Source organism: Haliotis rubra, unplaced genomic scaffold (assembly GCF_003918875.1).
Source record: "Haliotis rubra isolate DU_JTF1 unplaced genomic scaffold, ASM391887v1 Scf339, whole genome shotgun sequence".
Classification (NCBI taxonomy): Eukaryota; Metazoa; Mollusca; class Gastropoda; order Lepetellida; family Haliotidae; genus Haliotis; species Haliotis rubra.
In genome coordinates, this window is record NW_025767012.1 from 283,220 (window position 1) to 302,347 (window position 19,128).

Genomic DNA, 19,128 nt, shown 5'->3' on the forward strand with positions numbered 1-19,128 from the left:
AGATGGTGGTAGACTGGTTAGCTCTGTGTAACAGATGGTGGTAGACTGGTTGGTTCTGTGTATCAGATGGCGGTAGACTGGTTGGGTCTGTGTAACAGATGGTGGTAGGTTGGTTGGTTCTGTACATCAGATGGTGGTAGGTTGGTTGGTTCTGTACATCAGATGATGTACAAATGAAGATCTCCAATGAACTGCAGCTTAGGCTATTATCATTGCCACCTTGAATGTATAGAAAATAAACTTGTTTAATCAAACAATAGGTGCCACAAATTGTAAATAAGTGAAAGGAAACTTCATTAATTTACTCGGAGACCCAGCACGTTTCTGGGATGTTGCCTATCCCCATATACCAGCGTTGTTGAATATGGGAAGCTGTGTCTGTTTCAGATAATCATTTAACGTGACATCCGTGGACAGCACTAACACTGGATATGTAAAGTCAAGGTTTCCTCAGCGTTTTTGTCAGTCAATTTGTAAGCATCAATATCTTCAGAATGTTTGTCACTGAAGTATAAACTATGATACACCAAGCCATCACATACCCATTTGTAAAGGCCACCTGCAGCTAATGATACTTTCAACACTTTTTCGAGTGAGCATTCCTGGAGCATTGTCCTGGCTTTGGCCACGGTGTCTGGAGGTATGGAGCTGGCGTCCATGTTCTTCATCTGCTGCAGCAGACCATCCTTCCCCGGGTCAGCCATCACAAGCATGCATACCTTATAGTTCTGGGGAAAACCAATAATTCACAAATTGTGATTATAATGATACGAGCATCAGCCAATCGTTGCTCAAGAAAATTATCGGCAGGTTCAAGTATGTTGTGCGTATCTGCTTTCTTAATTTGTTGTTGTGATTCTACCACATTTAATCCTTTAAACATTAATTAAAGACTTGGAAAATATCACTTAATAGTATTCACGTATGCCATGTATTAGGCTGTGTGTACAGTTCAAATCTTATCTGTAAGTGAGTGTGATTTTCTGCCGCTTTTAGATGTTATTTCCCAATATCAGGGCGAGGGCATCACACGCTGCACCCATATAGGGACTGGGTGCAAACCCGGGTCGATAACCTCATGGCTATCTCAGAGTCCCCAAACTAAAGGTCTAATGAACATTAATGCACTGACAAAATCTAAAATGGCCAGTTATAATTATAATTATCACTGTAGGTGGTTATTTAGATTGTTTGGTTTATCATATGTTTGTTATTTTCACTATATCACCCCGGCGTGACTTACTGCAGCCTGTTTCTCCGAGTAGCCCAGTAGCAGCAATGTCACTGTCAGGAGCTCTTTAACCAGCCGAGGTGGGCGAGATAGTGCCTTTAATTCCGTCATATCGTTTTTGGTGACCGTATATGCTGCCTTTGCCATGATGTCGTCTTTCGTATAATCTACATCAAATATATATATATAGTTACTTCGTAAAGTACATGTCAAATCAGCAACAGACGTTGGCCATCACCAGTCAGTGATAGTTACCCCTTGCCTTCCCTTTGGCCATCACCAGTCAGTGATAGTTACCCCTTGCCTTCCCTTTGGCCATCACCAGTCAGTGATAGTTACCCCTCGCCTTCCCTTTGGCCATCACTAATCAGTGATAGTTACCCCTCGCCTTCCCTTTGGCCATCACTAATCAGTGCAGTTACCCTCGTCTTCCCTTTGGCCATCACTAATCAGTGCAGTTACCCTCGTTTTCCCTTTGGCCATCACTAATCAGTGCTAGTTACCCCTCACCTTCCCTTTGGCCATCACCAGTCAGTGCTAGTTACCCCTCGCCTTCCCTTTGGCCATCACTAATCAGTGCTAGTTACCCCTCGCCTTCCCCTTTGGCCATCACTAATCAGTGCAGTTACCCCTTGCCTTCCCTTTAGCCATCACCAATCAGTGCTAGTTGCCCCTCGCCTTCCATTTGGCCATCACTAATCAGTGATAGTTACCCCTCGCCTTCCCTTTGGCCATCACCAATCAGTGCAGTTACCCGCGTCTTCCCTTTGGCCATCACTAATCAGTGCAGTAACCCTCGTTTTCCCTTTGGCCATCACTAATCAGTGATAGTTACCCCTCGCCTTCCCTTTGGCCATCACCAGTCAGTGCTAGTTACCCCTCGCCTTCCCTTTGGCCATCACCAATCAGTGCTAGTTACCCCTCGCCTTCCCCTTTGGCCATCACTAATCAGTGCAGTTACCCCTCGCCTTCCCTTTAGCCATCACCAATCAGTGCTAGTTACCCCTCGCCTTCCCTTTGGCCATCACTAATCAGTGCAGTTACCCCTCGCCTTCCCTTTGGCCATCACCAATCAGTGCTAGTTACCTCTCGCCTTCCCTTTGGCCATCACTTATCAGTGCAGTTGCCCCTCGCCATCCCTTTGGCCATCACCAATCAGTGCTAGTTACCTCTCGCCTTCCCTTTGGCCATCACTTATCAGTGCAGTTACCCCTCGCCATCCCTTTGGCCATCACCAATCAGTGCTAGTTGCCCCTCGCCTTCCCTTTAGCCATCACTTATGAGTGCAGTTACCCCTCGCCTTCCTCGGGCCATCACCAATCAGTGCTAGTAGCCCCTCGCCTTCCCTTTGGTCATCTCCAGTCAGTGATAATTACCTCTCCTTTTTGGCATATCTCTGATGAGTGTGTACACGACACAATTAATCGTGTTACACCATTGAAACATTACAGTATCGTTAAGAGAATGTACACACCAACCACGTGCTGTACAGCCATAGCTATCTGCTACACTCACAAACCCCACTCACAAACATCACAATACAGTCATTAAAGCTGTACAGTATCGTTAAGGAATGTACACACCAACCACGTGCTAGCTATCTGCTACACCCCACTCACAAACATCACAATACAGTCATTAAAGCAGTACAGTATCGTTAAGGAATGTACACACCAACCACGTGCTAGCTATCTGCTACACCCCTACTCACAAACATCACAATACAGTCATTAAAGCTGTACAGTATCGTTAAGAGAATGTACACACCAACCACATGCTAGCTATCTGCTACACCCCTACTCGTTAAGGAATGTACACAAACATCACAATACAGTCATTAAAGCTGTACAGTATCGTTAAGAGAATGTACACACCAACCACGTGCTAGCTATCTGCTACACCCCCCTACTCACAAACATCACAATACAGTCTGTATCGCTATACACCCCCACTCACAAACATCACAATACAGTCATTAAAGCTGTGTATCGTTAAGGAATGTACACACCAACCACGTGCTAGCTATCTGCTACACCCCTACTCACAAACATCACAATACAGTCATTAAAGCTGTACGTTAAGAGAATGTATGCGCTATCTGCTAAGAAACATCACAATACAGTCATTAAAGCTGTACAGTATCGTTAAGAGAATGTACACACCAACATGCTAGCTATCTGCTACACCCCCCACTCACAAACATCACAATACAGTCGTACAGTAAGAGAATGTACACACCAACCACATGCTAGCTATCTGCTACACCCCACTCACAAACATCACAATACAGTCATTAAAGCAGTACAGTATCGTTAAGGAATGTACACACCAACCACGTGCTAGCTATCTGCTACACCCCACTCACAAACATCACAATACAGTCATTAAAGCTGTACAGTATCGTTAAGAGAATGTACACACCAACCACGTGCTAGCTATCTGCTACGCCCCCACTCACAAACATCACAATACAGTCATTGAAGCAGTACAGTATCGTTAAGAGAATGTACACACCAACCACGTGCTAGCTATCTGCTACACCCCCACTCACAAACATCACAATACAGTCATTAAAGCAGTACGGTATTGTTAAGAAAGGAATGTACGTATCAGTCTTGTGTCAGCTATCTACGATCCCAGCTAGCTCACTTGGCTAAAATGGTAATCAAACACCTCAAGACATCACAAGGCAGCAACACAAGTATTGCTGTGACGTTAAAGGGAACGAAGATATGAGTCTACTCACATGTCCTGTCAGTGTAAATGTGTACATGGGTTTCAACATTGGGCTATATATATACATCAACAGGACACTCTAGAACAATCAACACGGCTATAGGCATGATTAAGACAATGACGTCACGTTGTATTGTAGAAACATGTCGCAGTTCTGGAAACACCCGTAATGTAAGCCGGCAGGTTAAGTGTAGTCAAGCAAGAACAATGTCATTTACAATGTACAGTATGAACGTAAGAAGCTTTGTAAATGCTGTATGCTCGACACACACAAGTTGTGGACCTACAGTAAGACCGTGACAGTTGATCTGTCTAAATAATCCTATGGTCAAACGTATATTAATGAAGACATGTAATGTAAATCTGATACCAAAATACCACTGACAGTTTCCACAGTCAGTGTGAGGTGGTAGAATCTACAGGTAACTCAGCTTCATGTTGAAAACGTAATACTATACATTTCCTGAAGCAAATTTATAATATGGTTAATAATTAATGATATTGTTGAGATTTCACTTGTAATTAAATTTACGTAACTGGGTGGATTGTGTATATTTACGGTTAAGAGCATGAGACATTTTCACACAGAGCGGGTATGTAATATAATAGATTTTAAGTACATGGCAAATCGCAATTTTACAATTGCAGCATTGGTGGCCATATATATCAAGCGAATGGTCGTTCTGTATTAAGTTGGACATGAATGAAACTTTGATGTGTGTAGTGACATTTTCTACACTGTTTATTAAAATACAGTAATAATTTGTACTTTCAGTAAGTTTCACTACTGCAATTCAAAGTCGTGCTGCATTACATTGTTTTATAAAAATGAAGATGTCCAACATCACTTAAAGATATCACTATATACATGTAATAGACATATTGCAAATTGATAAACAGTAATGCGTTAAGTAGTGAAGTATATAAAACCATATATAGATATGAAATAAATACATTGATAGATGTAACTGAATAGGTTTGCTGGTACTTTCAACAACCGCTGTCAAGAGTAGTGAGCATAAAATTCTTTGGTAACATTCAGCAGAGAAAAGTGGAACTGTGCGAAAAGTCGTTGCAAGTTACTTGGGAATCTACCCTCGAAGATCCGGGAAGATTGGTCTTCAGCATCCCGTGCTTGTCGTAAGAGGCGACTAACGGGATCGGGTGGTCAATCCTCGCTGACTTGGTTGACACATGTCATCGCTGGAATGTCTGGTCCAGACTCAATTATTTACAGACCACTGCCATATACCTGGAATATTGCCGAGTGCAACGTTAAACCTCAAACAAACAAACAAAAACCTGGGAATCTGGGTTCACATTAAAACTATATTTAGTTGACTCTTCGTTCGATCTCGTAGTTCATGCCCTGGCCACTTCTGCTGAGCTAGGATACAAGGCCTGTCAGTTCTATTCAAAGGAACAAGCTGTATGTCCTGATCAACTCATATGTGATCTTTTAACTACCTCAGCAGTCAAGAACATAAATCAAAACCCAAATTCTACAACTACAGCAGTCCAAAGCGAGTCTTACTCAAAGATGAATGAGTGAGTATGGTTTTATGCCGCTTTTAGCAATATTCCAGCAATATCACGGCGGGAGATACCAGAAATGGGCTTCACAAAATGTACCCATGTGGGGACTCGAACCCGGGTTTTTGGCGTGACGAGCGAACGCTTTAACCACTAGGTTATCCCACCGCCCGTATATGTATATGGAGGTATGGAGAATGTCTAGAGGTCAAATAGTATGGAACTGTTCTCTCATACCACACGCTCTAAGGCATGAAGACCAATGGCCTGAATATGAGTACGAGGTTATCAACATGACATTCTAACAAGAACATTCTAACTACAAAATGTGAATTATTGATTGAATCGTCAGAAATCGATTAATCCCTCGCGCATTTGTAAGATTTGACTTCGATATTGCTTTTCAACTTAATGAGTTATAAATGTGAAATAAAGTGTGCACATTTACAGAAATCATCGTCAACTATATAACTAGATACATGTACTAGTATATGTTTTCACTGTTCAAATCCTGGAAGATATATTTATATGCCATTTATTTCTTTATCAGAAGCTTTTTTATTGTTATTAGTTGATATGACTGGACAACGGAAGAAATACACCAATAAGAGTTAATGTTGTTTGTTGGCTCATACTCAATCTTTTAGAAAAACGAAAGTCAAATTATACAGCTATGGCAGTCGTTTTTTTACTTTCAACGTTCCCAGTGAACCAACACTCTCTAGCATTTGGGTTTGATTGTCCATACTAGAAGTGTTCCAGTAATGTCTATTCAACTGTTCTTTGTGAGGACGTGAGGATGTGACTGGATATTTTTTAATGTAGAATCAGAAATGTCCTAGTTACATGAAGTGGCATCAGAGCAACTCTTGGTGAATGTGCAAAAATGCAGCTGACTGCGGCTAATCAACATCAGTCTTCCATAACGTCAGAGTACACGTACATATCAAGTGCACACAATTGGACAACAGACGCCATATCACTCAATTATACATACACAATATGTTTTTCCGGGAATACTATGTTATTGGGAGTTATGTCCCTTGAAACAGGGAGCTGTTTCCGGTGCATAAACAAGGCTTATGATTGCAGTAATAATTTAGATAATTGCACCGTTTTAGCACATTTTTGGCCTATAGGAACATGCGCAAAGGGATCATTATGCAGCATACAACATATCATCTTACTTAAGAGAAGTATGTGAGTATAAATATCCATTTATGTGAATTTGCAACATCACCACCATCCGACCGTCGACTGTCCAATCTGACAGTTACAGAGACACTGACATGTATTCAACGCTTATGATGCTAGACCTCTTTGTAAAGGTTGAAGATTTTGCGAGATTAGGATGACGACACTCGCAAACGTATATCAACAGAAAATTAAGTAGTCAATTAATCTGATAGGAACATTATGATAAAAATCCCTGGCAACATAGAAGCCCTGTGCATCTAAATTTCAAATGTATATCTGAGAATGTTACAAAGATGCTAACAGGCAAGTTATGATAGAACAAACCAAATCGTTACGTCAAATCTGTTACACCACTGTATCAATGAGTAGTGTCACTGTAAGTTAAGTAAGAAGTACAACTACAAGTTCATCTCAACAAACTTGAGAATAGTAGCCGATAACGGCGATGCGGTTTTATACAGTCAAGACAGTCATGTCTTGAAGACCGCATCACAGCTCTTGACTATTAGAATAGCAACAAATTCTTGTCACTGATATAACTGTATCTTTGTTTATTAATTAAAAGGAAACCAAACTCCATTGAAATTAGTTCATATGAAACTAAACTCGTATTCCAGCCAAGGCCTACATAGAGTTTATACGGCGAGTGCATTTTCTTTGACGCACCTTTCCGCAAAAATTTGAGCGGAACAGTTTTAGGCAAAAACAAGAATGAAGACTCAACCTATCGACTAATGCATGTGCATGTATTACTAAAACAAACAATCGTTTTCAAAACGAGACACTTACCTCCACTAAAATCGACTCACTTTATTACTAAATGACCTGAAACATAAACACCCCAACCAACATTCCTCCATTTGCCGACCATTTTGGTTATGTCTATTAGCAGTTGTATAAAAAAAAAGGAATCGTATTAAACGGACCGTGATTACATGACGCTCTGAAGTCTGAGGAAGGGGGACAAACTTTTAGCAGTTTCTATTTGTTCCTAAATACGTTTTAATGCGTTTCCATTTTTTTATTCAACCGCTAATTACCATAACAGTATGGCCGACAAATAGTGGAAAGTAGGTGGGGTCTCTATGTTTCAGGTCATTTAAGTAATAAAATGAGTCGTTTTTAGAGGAGGTAAGTGTTTTGTTTTGAAGAAGAATGAAAGTTTAATCAATCCATGCACATGTATTAGTCGCTAGGTTGAGTTTCTACCCTCGTTTATGCCTAAATCCGTTGTGCCTCTCTGCCTAGTGAAGTGCGTCAAAGAACTTGAATTCGCCGGCTAGACGTCGAGCACACCTTGGTATAGTGCAAAGTCGTCTAGTTATATGCTGGACTACATTGAAATATGGATCGGTTGTTTCTACACAGAATTTTGACAGGTTTTACTTGTCTTCACTTCAGGGGTATTATCGCCACGCTACACAAAGCAACACCTACCAGGGGTTGTGGTTAAAGAATGAGAAGTTGTCATTCACAAAGGATATTCAATAAAGAGGTACATCAAGACTAGCTAGTATGCTTTTTTTGTTGATCAATGCACACTAGACTTACAGTGTGAAGCTATCGGTGAACTTCTGTATTATGCATAGCCAAAATGTGCACAGTGTCTCTTCAGAGACTTTAGATAAGCAAAGAACTGATAAAAACTTGTCCGATAAAATGTGAAATCCAAGATAAATTATCACAAGACATGTTGATTTACCATTTGAATTGTATTTCCTGTTCTGCTAGGTATAGGTTTATACACAGATATAAAGATTACTGGACCCGTGAAGATCCGGATTAGAATTGATCTTCATTCAAGTAAACCTATCAAACTTACTAAATCATAGTCCATAATAAGCAAATTAGAATTTACACGAAGAAACAACTGCTCCATATTCCGATCCTCTCAAAGATGGAGTTTTTCTTCCTTTTAAACAACTTGAGTGTGGGAACATGGCGGTTAGATAAAGTTTTCTGAGTAAATTTAAGCATATCAATTTACAATTTTAGAAAGTGAGTTAGTTTAGTTAAGTTTTCTGGGGACACGAGAAATGTTTACACTTTGAACACACTCACTTATCAGACCATCACTGACATGACATTTGTAAGTATGAAATAATTCTTAATTAACCTGATCATTTTTGTGGGAAATTAAATATCTTAATACAGTATCTGATTTGTAGCTCCTAATCCGACTAGTAAATGGATCAACACAAACAAAGTAAACAAGACTTATCAATACCTTAATTTAGAAATAACTAATTATGTTTCTAAGGGTATCTTGTTAATGCCCATCACCATATTTACTTGAAAGTAGGGGGTCACAGACGCCCTGATGTATCAGAAGTAGACTGTATGCATCAGATGTAGTTCTGTTTGAATGGTAAGATGCATTGACAAACTGAATTTAATATTGATATGGATTCTTATCATTTAGTTGTACATAGTTCTAATTTTGTTTCTTTTTCTTTCAGAAAATGTGCTTCAACTCTTAAGATAATAAGTGTAACTTATCTTCCAAGGAATGTTGAACACTCAAGCAATGGAGAAAGATTATTCTGTTCAGTTCTTCTCAACTTTTATTGCAAATCTTCAAAAACTTTGCCAAGCTTATATTAAGTTTGATAGAAATATTGAAGTTAGTGGCTATGTTTGTGTTGAAATAGACAATTCTAAGAAAGAACGTTACGTGCTGAGTGAACTTGTCCAAAACTGTGGCAGTGTTGTAAGTGAGAGCTACTGCACAAAGGTTTTTCGCACTTTGCCACCATTACCATCAGCAAGTCAGAAGTCAGCATCACAGAATGATCCAGAGTCTTGGTCAGTGAATACACCAGCACCTGCAGACAAACCCAGGCACAAGATATCTCAGGAACGAAGAGGCAGCATCTCTAGCAATAAATCCATTGAAAGTTTAACAGACATCCGAGAATCAGAAAATGGTTCTGTTTCTAACTATAGCTCAGATGGCACAGAGAACCTGCGTGTCACATCAGGGCAGCGATCAAAACGAACGTCTTTTGACCCCGACAAAGAAACAGCATTCGAATGTCCTGGGATGCTGCACAGAGATTGTCTCAGGAGATCCAGTCCAGGACATGCTCAGATTCAGGTCGCAGCTGGCATCAGGTACAGAGACGAGACAGCCTACCGAGTTTCGCTCACATATCCAACCGAGGCCGGAGCAGCAGCAGTACCAGCCTGGCCAGTCCCTCGGACACTCCTGTAGACCTGGAGTCAGTCAAGGTGGAGGGCTCAAGCACCAGGCAGTCTTGTGTTCAGGCCAAAAAGCCATCCCACCAGCCCCACAGATCATGGGGAGGGATTTAGTCAAGTTGTGCCAGTGGGCATCCATGCTAATCTCTCCAGTCTCGGTCATATGGTGGAGGCATTTGCAGGTAAGAATTCTATGAAAATATCTTTATTAGTAAATGTTTCCTACTATGCTATAGATCTTGAAACATAAATGAGTTGTACAGATAAGCTGTGTATCTGTGTAAATTATGCCAATATTTATGTGAAACCTCAATTCTTATTAAGTCAATTGCATACAAGTAGGCTTGAATTTTTGTAAATACTCAATAAATTTTATCTTACATGTGTACACTCAAAATTGTCAAATCTGTGCATTATAATATGTGTTGATTATGAGCTTAATGACGCTTGTTGAAAGTTAAAAAGACTTTTGGGGTCATTGAGTTATGCACTTGCTTGTGTTCATCTTAATTGGGTATCTTAATTTTCCTTTGAGTAACCAAATATATTGTACCCACCTCACTCAAACTCAATTGGGTATTTTGCCATTTTCCATTAATTGTGAAAATATAATAAAGTTGGAATGTTATTTATATTGGACCTGTACTATGGGAAACGATAAGAAAGACTGCAAGTTGCCAAGTTCATCTGTTGAAATAGAACCTCTCAATATACCTCAGCTATTTTATCTATGCACCGGTACGCGAGTTAATTTTAAAATAATTATTGTCTTGTTTCAAATACTATAAGAACATTGTTTATTACTCATTCTGACCTCTGTATTTCTCTCCTGCTGTTACAGACTGAAAAGCGTAAACATGATGAAGATGATATGACTTGGTCAAATGTTGACCAAATCATGCTTACATCAGGTGTATATTATCTGATAATCTCGTCATCTATACTTGATTGGTAATATTTTTACTTTCAAGCATCAAGATCAGCAATAGCTCAGCCCGCCCACAGTTCTGAAGACAGATTCTCGCGCCCCAGTGTCTCAGCAAGTCTCTCCCCTTGTGTTCACTCCCAAGTCCCCATGGACACCTCCTTGGTGAGGAGCCGTGGTGCGTCGGTCTCCTCCAGTCGCAGTCAGCAGGAGGTGTTCATGCAGATGCTGCCTCAAGGTTACGGTCAGTCCAGCAGCAGACACTCAGTACAGATGGTGCAGGCAGCAGACAGGCAGCACAAACTAGAGGCCTCACTTACAGACTGTCCCGAAGATGTCATAGACCTGGACATTGATGACATGGACACTGACCATACTGACAGCTCTATTGCCGATGTCAATGCCAGTCTGACGTTGTCAGGGATGGACCAAAGTGTTTTATCTGATTATATGACATCGTCAGTTCAGGTGACAGATATTCAAAGAAAGAGGAACGCTCAGCTGAACTGTCAGAGATATGCTTTGAGGCTGTTCTGTGAATTTCACCAAAGTAAGTCAGGTTCTATGTCTTCCTTAGACACCATCCCTCAGGAACAACTCGATGTTATGCTTAGTGACTTCTATGCAACATCTAAGAAAGGAAATGGGGACGACTTCACCGTCAGTTCCCTCAGAAGTATCCAATACTACCTGGAATCTCATCTGTTTGAGAACTTCATCATGTCCGGGTCAAGGGCAATAGTGTTCAAGAACTCACGTCAAGCTTTAAGGAAAAGATGTGAAGAGCTGAGAGTCAAACAGAAGTCCTCACCCATCAACAAACGGAATATGACTTCCTCGGACATTGACCTCCTGTTTGAAAAAGGGCAGCTGGGAGCAGCGTCTCCTGATGTTCTGCTCAACACTCTGTGGTTGATGAATGTCATGTGTTTCGGAATCAAAGGCAGCGAACATTTTTCTCTCCGATGGGGAGACATCATTCTTAACACTGACAAAGAAGGAAGACAGTTCTTGGAATATGCGGGATCTGGAACTTCTGGGCAGCCAATCCATTGTCTCCGAGTGTATTCACTCCCTCATTATCAGTCCCGATGCTGTGTTCACTTCTTCAAACAATATCTAAGCCATCGTCCAGCAATAGCACTTCAGCCAGATGACCCATTCTACCTCGCCATCAACAACCAGTATGAGAGAGTTGGGTCATGGTATGTGAAGGAGAAACTGTCCATGAGCAGACTGTCCTCCACATGGAGGAATCTACTATTTGCTGCAGGACTACCTCCAGAAAGGAAGCCTCCAGTTGGTTACCAGACAGGACTGTTCCTACAGGCAGCACAGCTCCCCATGTCACTGAATCGGCACATGGACAGAACACTGCCAGAGGAGGCTGCACCTGCAGCCAAGTGATGACTGCTGAAGCCCTGAACTCCCCTAGATCAAACAGAGATATAAACACTGAAATATTTTTGTAACATTCATCATCTTGAGACCAGGGATGACATCAAGCTTCTTCCATGGCAAGCCATCTGACAAGTTGTTAGAAAATGTATTTTGGGCAATTTATCCTGTTTTCAGTTCACCTGACTGAATATGCTGCAAGTCAAGTGAGCTTATGTTATGGTAAAGATGTAATTTCATCTCTCCTTCACATGGCTATGTTTTACTTCCCCTTCAAATCAACCAGGCTGAAATTGAACACTAATCATAATCTGACCAGTCATAATGTTGCTGAAGCTGGCATGAAACAGACATAATTGATACTGAAACATGGCGACCATGGCAGCCATATTGAAAATTTGACTTTTTGCTAGTTTCTCGATATGTTAGATATTAGCCAGGGATATTTTGATATTTGACCTAGCTACAGGTCATGGCAGTTATATTGCAAATTTCACATTCTTAAAATTTCTACGACTTTTTTATCTTTGTATTAGTCAAGAAAATTTCAGGTGAGCTTCAGAGCCTAAGGTCCTATTTTAGATATTTGAGACATTTTCATGCAAACTGTAGTTCATCTTCTTGTTGTTAGTGTTTGTATCACTGTTTGCAGTGTTGTATCAAAACAGTCCATATTCCTGTTGGCATTTTATTATCTTGTATGTGTGTCATCATTTTGATCATCACAATCATTACAATCATATCAAATGTTGTTTTCTGTGTCAAGATTTTGTTTTGTAACAGCCTTCATCTTGATCATCATCAACATTGTCATCATCATCATCATCATCAACAACCAGAACATTACACAATTAACTCCCAAATGCAAGTAAAAACTCTCCTATTTAAGAGCAATCATGAATAATCAATAGCGGTGATGGTAAATAATTAATTGAATTCATGAAATGATACAGTTCAATTAATTGAATATACCAGTGAATTGTAACAGCCCTAGAGTGCAGTAAATGCTTCCCAGTTTGGAGTTTTGTGGAGATGTTTGAGACATGTTATAATACACCTTGAAAACTCCATCCTTTAGGATTGTCTCCCCTTACTTTTTACTGTTAAGGCCCGTGTTTCATGTGACCGATAAATACATCATTAAAACAGTCTGCAGTTTAATAGTGGACTAGTGCTGTGTGTGAAATTGTAATTATTTACCGATTGTTAGACTTTATTTATTACTGAGATTTACGATGTTAGTGATTCCTGTGCTGTGGGTGGTGTTGTGTATTTGTGTCCTGTCACTGCCAGTATCCAGATGGTTCACCTGCACTCACATTTACGTGTTCTATGGCATGACTGTAAAATGTATCCACAAACCTAGAACCAGATCCTACTTGTCTTTTTTAACTGCTCACCATTTTTGACTTCACTCCAAACTATTTTGATGTATAAAGTTCATGGATGTTCGTGATCATAAGTTGTTTTTGAGCACTAAAATCAAACTTCAATAACATTTTTTTTCTTTCTTGAGTTACAAAAGACAACTGTAATACATATTGATGGATGTTTGTGATGTCTGTTGAATAAATACAACCACTACAATATAAAAAGATGCTCTTGCTCTAGAGGTTTAGCTTCCAATTTTTTGGTGTGTTAAGTGAATCTCGTGTGTCAACTTCACTGGTTTATTATTTAAACATTTTATTCCAAATGAAAACGATTGAACCCAAGTTTTCGTAACTAAGTTAGTCCTCTCCCGAAAAAGAAAGACATTAGCATGATTATCATCATATAATATCATACTTTAAATGTGTACAGAGCAAAGTGTATATACAAACAGAATAAGTATATTATGGTACAATTGAAATATATACAAGATACAAGAACTCTCAAAGATGTATAGCAGGAAACAGTGTGTCACATTATTTCTTTTAGTTTGATATGTATATGGACTGTGTGAAACATTGTAGTTAACAAGAGTAACTTTATTTTACAAATTTCATTTATGCTCTAATCATTACATTTCTTGCTGTATGATAAAGGGGTATTTATACCAATTCTAATTACCATAATTTTACTGAGGGCATAAATAGCCAAATTGTGTAAGCAAAATATTATGCTTTCTTTAAGCAAAGGAGAAATATCAAAGAGCACATTTAGTTTCAAACCTCCAGATAAGGGCCGTATTGTCGTATGTACGGCTAAAATATATGCATGATACGGTAGGAAATAATTTAGAAAGCAGATGCGCACCACAGCAATTGTGTACTGTCTTAGAATCATTTACAGATGTATTTATCTGAAAAAGTATTGTTTTATTTCTTTGACCTGTTTACACAAGAGTAGCAATCTTGTGCTGCTTATATGAAACAAAACACAAGATTACTGATACTCCATTCAATTCCATTCAGTACTCTAAATGTACTCTTAAGGTTTTCCAGTACTCCTATATTGAAAAAATAAGGAGTCCGTAATCCTGATGTTGAAAAATTATCTGGAGCCCTGAGTTTGCATGTTGGTTTTTCTTTCAAAACAGCTTAGAGTCATGGACTCTCTAATTGATAGGGGTAAGTTGTTAATTACCCTCCCTAATAAGAGTTCCTTGTATGTAGATGTAAGTTCTTTCTCCATGTTGAGGAGCATATTGCAACTTTCTGATAACATTTCAGTGTGGGTGCATACATTCAGCTGAAGGATATAACTATATGTGTTAAAGGAGGTGTATATTTTAGGGGGCCTTATTGATCTGTCACTGTAAACTTGAAATTTTATCAAACTGTCAATTATATATGACAAAATTTAATTGTAAACTGATAGAATGAAACACTTTGACTTTAGGTTCACAGAGACACAGAGACACTGTGAACCAGCCAGTTCCCCACTAAGTTTGATGTGTCATCTTGAACACATACACAATGCTTTTTAGAAAGTATCATGTTTTGGTGGGGATATTACACTTTCTCAGTCAACTACATATTCTAGTAATTATGAAGGTTGAGGGTGTACAAAATGTGTTGTCTAGACTACCAGTTGCGCTCTTCTTCCATTTTTGTGCAAGCTGCGGTTGCTGAGTGGGTTAGGTTGCAGAATTTGTTAAAGTCTCAGTTTGAATCCTGGATGGGACCTAACAACCGGAAGCACAAGAATTTCGACTTTCGGAGACAGTGGAATCCCAGACATAACTTATTTAACGTAACCAAATATAACTTCTTCTTTTTTGTACAGGTATGCTAATCGTATGATGACCAATCATATGCAAATCCTATTCTTTGGTGAATTTTCCCAGTAGTTATTTGTGGTAATGTGCCTGTATCCATCTTGAGCCAGTAACAGTTAGACAGAAGTTCTTTGTTGGCCATTAGCTGTATGTATGTCTTAAGTCAATATTGGATACAGATTCCAAGTTGTACAACCGATCATGTGCTGTGATTCATAGTGTGAACGTAGAAATAATATATATATATATAATCATGCTTCTTAGTCATGATATAAGTCATTATTTATTTATCAGATATATTCAAGTCAGATCTACTATATATTTAGTTCATGGTTCACAAGAAGACCTCATGTGTTGCTCAATATATACTTTATATGTGGGTTTAGACACAAGTTGTATATCAGAATTTCTCAGTACATAGGATTAAATTTATACTACTCACACTTTGCTAAGGATCACACAAATTCCACACTTTACTTAAACATAGATGTATCATTTGAAAGTGTATCCCTTTAAAACTGGATGAATAATACAGTAACCCTTCTTTAGGCAAACAGCCACTTTAATCTAACCTTATGCACTTGATACATGAGTAACATAAAAATGGTTTTCATGGCACCAATCAACCATTTTGCAAATCATGGAACGAGTCACTGACAAGTACACAACACCTGTCAATAGCAGTTATGGGATCCACAAGATGCAATGACATACTGAAACCTCGGATCCATGCTTACAATAAGCTTAGATATTTAAACCAACTTAGACCCCATATCATAGTTTTCTGTTGAATCGATGATTTGATCCTTAGCAAAGTGTGAATAGTATAGTTAAAACATGGGATGGCATGTTTTCATAAAAAAATGATTTCCTTTGGGCTAACTAGTGCATGAAAGCTACTATACAGAGTTGCATCCCTTATCTGCCTGATCAGATTCACCCTGAGGGTCAGCCTTGGCCAGTCTCCTGTACTTCTACCTAACTGACGATAAAGATAGGAACGTCTTTAAGATGCATCACACAGGCTATCCTTCAACATCTCACAGTAGTACTGACGATAAAGATAGGAACGTCTTTAAGATGCATCACACAGGCTATCCTTCAACATCTCACAGTGGTACTGACGGCTGTAACTAAATACACTGAGTGATCAGAAAAACTTGAAATTCTGAGCAAAACAGTGAACATTTTTATAAATCTCATTGTAAGGTGAGAAATGTTTTATATAATTTCCAGTCCATCAGAAAATATTTTAGGTGATTTGTTATTTGTTTCTTTCAAATATGTATATTAAATGTGTTATACAGTTTATTAGTTATATTCCTTGCATATATTAGCCTGTATAGGTAGCAGACACTTATATGGCGTCACAAGGAGACATTTACTCTGTAATGGCAAATATAAAGCTTTATAACACAAATATATTGAAGAGCAAGTGATCAGATTGGCTATTTTTGTTTTAACCATTTCTACCTTTACTGTTGATTACACTGTGATGAATTTATGTGTTGCTTAGTGTTTGATACAGTCAGTTGATACATGGGTCTCGATGGCAGGATGCTGTAGTGACACAATCATAGTCATAAGGCATATATGTACACAAACATAATTATCAAAAATAGGACTTTCATATGATGTGTTTCTGAGCCTGTTAATTCTGATTTCAAGGGTCATATAGGTTCTGATCATTCAGAACGTAAAGGATTCAGTTGGACTAGCGAGCACATCATTCTGGTGGATCAGTAAAAGTTGGAGTAGTTCAGACAGCAATGTGCTCTGTTGGTTCAGATTGTAAAACATGACATAGGATCAGCTTGTACACTGTTCTGCTGGTTCAGACTGTAAACAGCTCTGTTAGTTCAGTTAGTAGAGGGTTATGTAAGTTCAGGAAGTAAAGAAAGGGCTCTGTATGTTCAGATAGTAAACAGCTCTGTTGGTTCAGTTAGTCGAGGGTTATGTAAGTTCAGGAAGTAAAGAAAGGGCTCTGTATGTTCAGGTAGTAAACAGCTCTGTTGGTTCAGTTAGTCGAGGGTTATGTAAGTTCAGAAAGTAAAGAAAGGGCTCTGAATGATCAGATAGTAAACAGCTCTGTTGGTTCAGTTAGTCGAGGGTTATGTAAGTTCAGGAAGTAAAGAAAGGGCTCTGTATGTTCAGGTAGTAAACAGCTCTGTTGGTTCAGTTAGTAGAGCGTTATGTAAGTTCAGGAGGTAAAGAAAGGGCTCTGTATGTTCAGATAGTAAACAGCTCTGTTGGTTCAGTTAGTCGAGGGTTATGTAAGTTCAGGAAGTAAAGAAAGGGCTCTGTATGTTCAGATAGTAAACAGCTCTGTTGGTTCAGTTAGTAGAGCGTTATGTAAGTTCAGGAGGTAAAGAAAGGGCTCTGTATGTTCAGATAGTAAACAGCTCTGTTGGTTCAGTTAGTAGAGGGTTATGTAAGTTCAGGAGGTAAAGAAAGGGCTCTGAATGATCAGATAGTAAACAGCTCTGTTGGTTCAGTTAGTAGAGCGTTATGTAAGTTCAGGAGGTAAAGAAAGGGCTCTGTATGTTCAGATAGTAAACAGCTCTGCTGGTTCAGTTAGTCGAGGGTTATGTAAGTTCTGGAAGTAAAGAAAGGGCTCTGTATGTTCAGATAGTAAACAGCTCTGTTGGTTCAGTTAGTAGAGCGTTATGTAAGTTCAGGAGGTAAAGAAAGGGCTCTGTATGTTCAGATAGTAAACAGCTCTGTTGGTTCAGTTAGTAGAGGGTTATGTAAGTTCAGGAGGTAAAGAAAGGGCTCTGAATGATCAGATAGTAAACAGCTCTGTTGGTTCAGTTAGTAGAGCGTTATGTAAGTTCAGGAGGTAAAGAAAGGGCTCTGTATGTTCAGATAGTAAACAGCTCTGTTGGTTCAGTTAGTCGAGGGTTATGTAAGTTCAGGAAGTAAAGAAAGGGCTCTGTATGTTCAGATAGTAAACAGCTCTGTTGGTTCAGTTAGTCGAGGGTTATGTAAGTTCAGGAAGTAAAGGGCTCTGTATGTTCAGATAGTAAACAGCTCTGTTGGTTCAGTTAGTCGAGGGTTATGTAAGTTCAGGAAGTAAAGGGCTCTGTATGTTCAGATAGTAAAAAGCTCTGTTGGTTCAGTTAGTCGAGGGTTATGTAAGTTCAGGAAGTAAAGGGCTCTGTATGTTCAGATAATAAACAGCTCTGTTGGTTCAGCTAGTTGAGGGTTATGCAAGTTCAGGAGGTAAAGAAAGGGCTCTGTATGTTCAGATAGTAAACAGCTCTGTTGGTTCAGTTAGTCGAGGGTTATGTAAGTTCAGGAAGTAAAGAAAGGGCTCTGTATGTTCAGATAGTAAACAGCTCTGTTGGTTCAGTTAGTCGAGGGTTATGTTCAAGTTCTGTATGGATAATAAACAGCTCTGTTGGTTCAGCTAGTTGAAGTAAAAGGGCTCTGTATGTTCAGATAGTAAACAGCTCTGTTGGTTCAGTTCGAGTTAGTAGCTCTGGGCTCTCGAGGGTTATGGGTTATGTAAAGTTCAGGAGGTAAGGAGTAAAGGGCTCTGTATGTTCAGATAATAAACAGCTCTGTTGGTTCAGCTAGTTGAGGGTTATGTATGTTCAGATAGTAAACAGCTCTGTTGGTTCAGTTAGTCGAGGGTTATGTAAGTTCAGGAGGTAAAGAAAGGGCTCTGTATGTTCAGATAATAAACAGCTCTGTTGGTTCAGT

The 19,128-nt window shown here is 39.3% G+C and overlaps 2 protein-coding genes across 3 annotated transcripts; one reads left to right on the plus strand and one right to left on the minus strand.

Annotated features, from left to right (window-relative positions):
• Nucleotides 1–6: 6 nt before the first annotated feature.
• LOC124284539 (dynein-1-beta heavy chain, flagellar inner arm I1 complex-like) lies at nucleotides 7–3,999 on the minus strand. Its single transcript, XM_046720615.1, has 4 exons — nucleotides 3,978–3,999; nucleotides 1,244–1,398; nucleotides 543–728; nucleotides 7–219 (listed from the first exon to the last, which is right to left on the minus strand). Exons 2-4 carry the CDS (start codon nucleotides 1,376–1,378, stop codon nucleotides 199–201), a joined length of 342 nt encoding a protein of 113 aa, XP_046576571.1. The 5' UTR covers nucleotides 1,379–1,398; nucleotides 3,978–3,999; the 3' UTR covers nucleotides 7–198.
• Nucleotides 4,000–6,561: 2,562 nt separating this feature from the next.
• Nucleotides 6,562–14,560, plus strand: LOC124284556. 2 transcript variants are annotated; one of them, XM_046720642.1, is made up of 3 exons: nucleotides 6,562–6,700; nucleotides 9,157–10,080; nucleotides 10,870–14,560. In XM_046720642.1, exons 2-3 carry the CDS (start codon nucleotides 10,062–10,064, stop codon nucleotides 12,228–12,230), a joined length of 1,380 nt encoding a protein of 459 aa, XP_046576598.1. In that variant the 5' UTR covers nucleotides 6,562–6,700; nucleotides 9,157–10,061; the 3' UTR covers nucleotides 12,231–14,560. The 2 variants fall into 2 exon arrangements, with proteins under 2 accessions (XP_046576598.1, XP_046576599.1); XM_046720643.1 differs by having other exon boundaries at nucleotides 6,562–6,696.
• The last annotated feature ends 4,568 nt before the right edge of the window (nucleotides 14,561–19,128 follow it).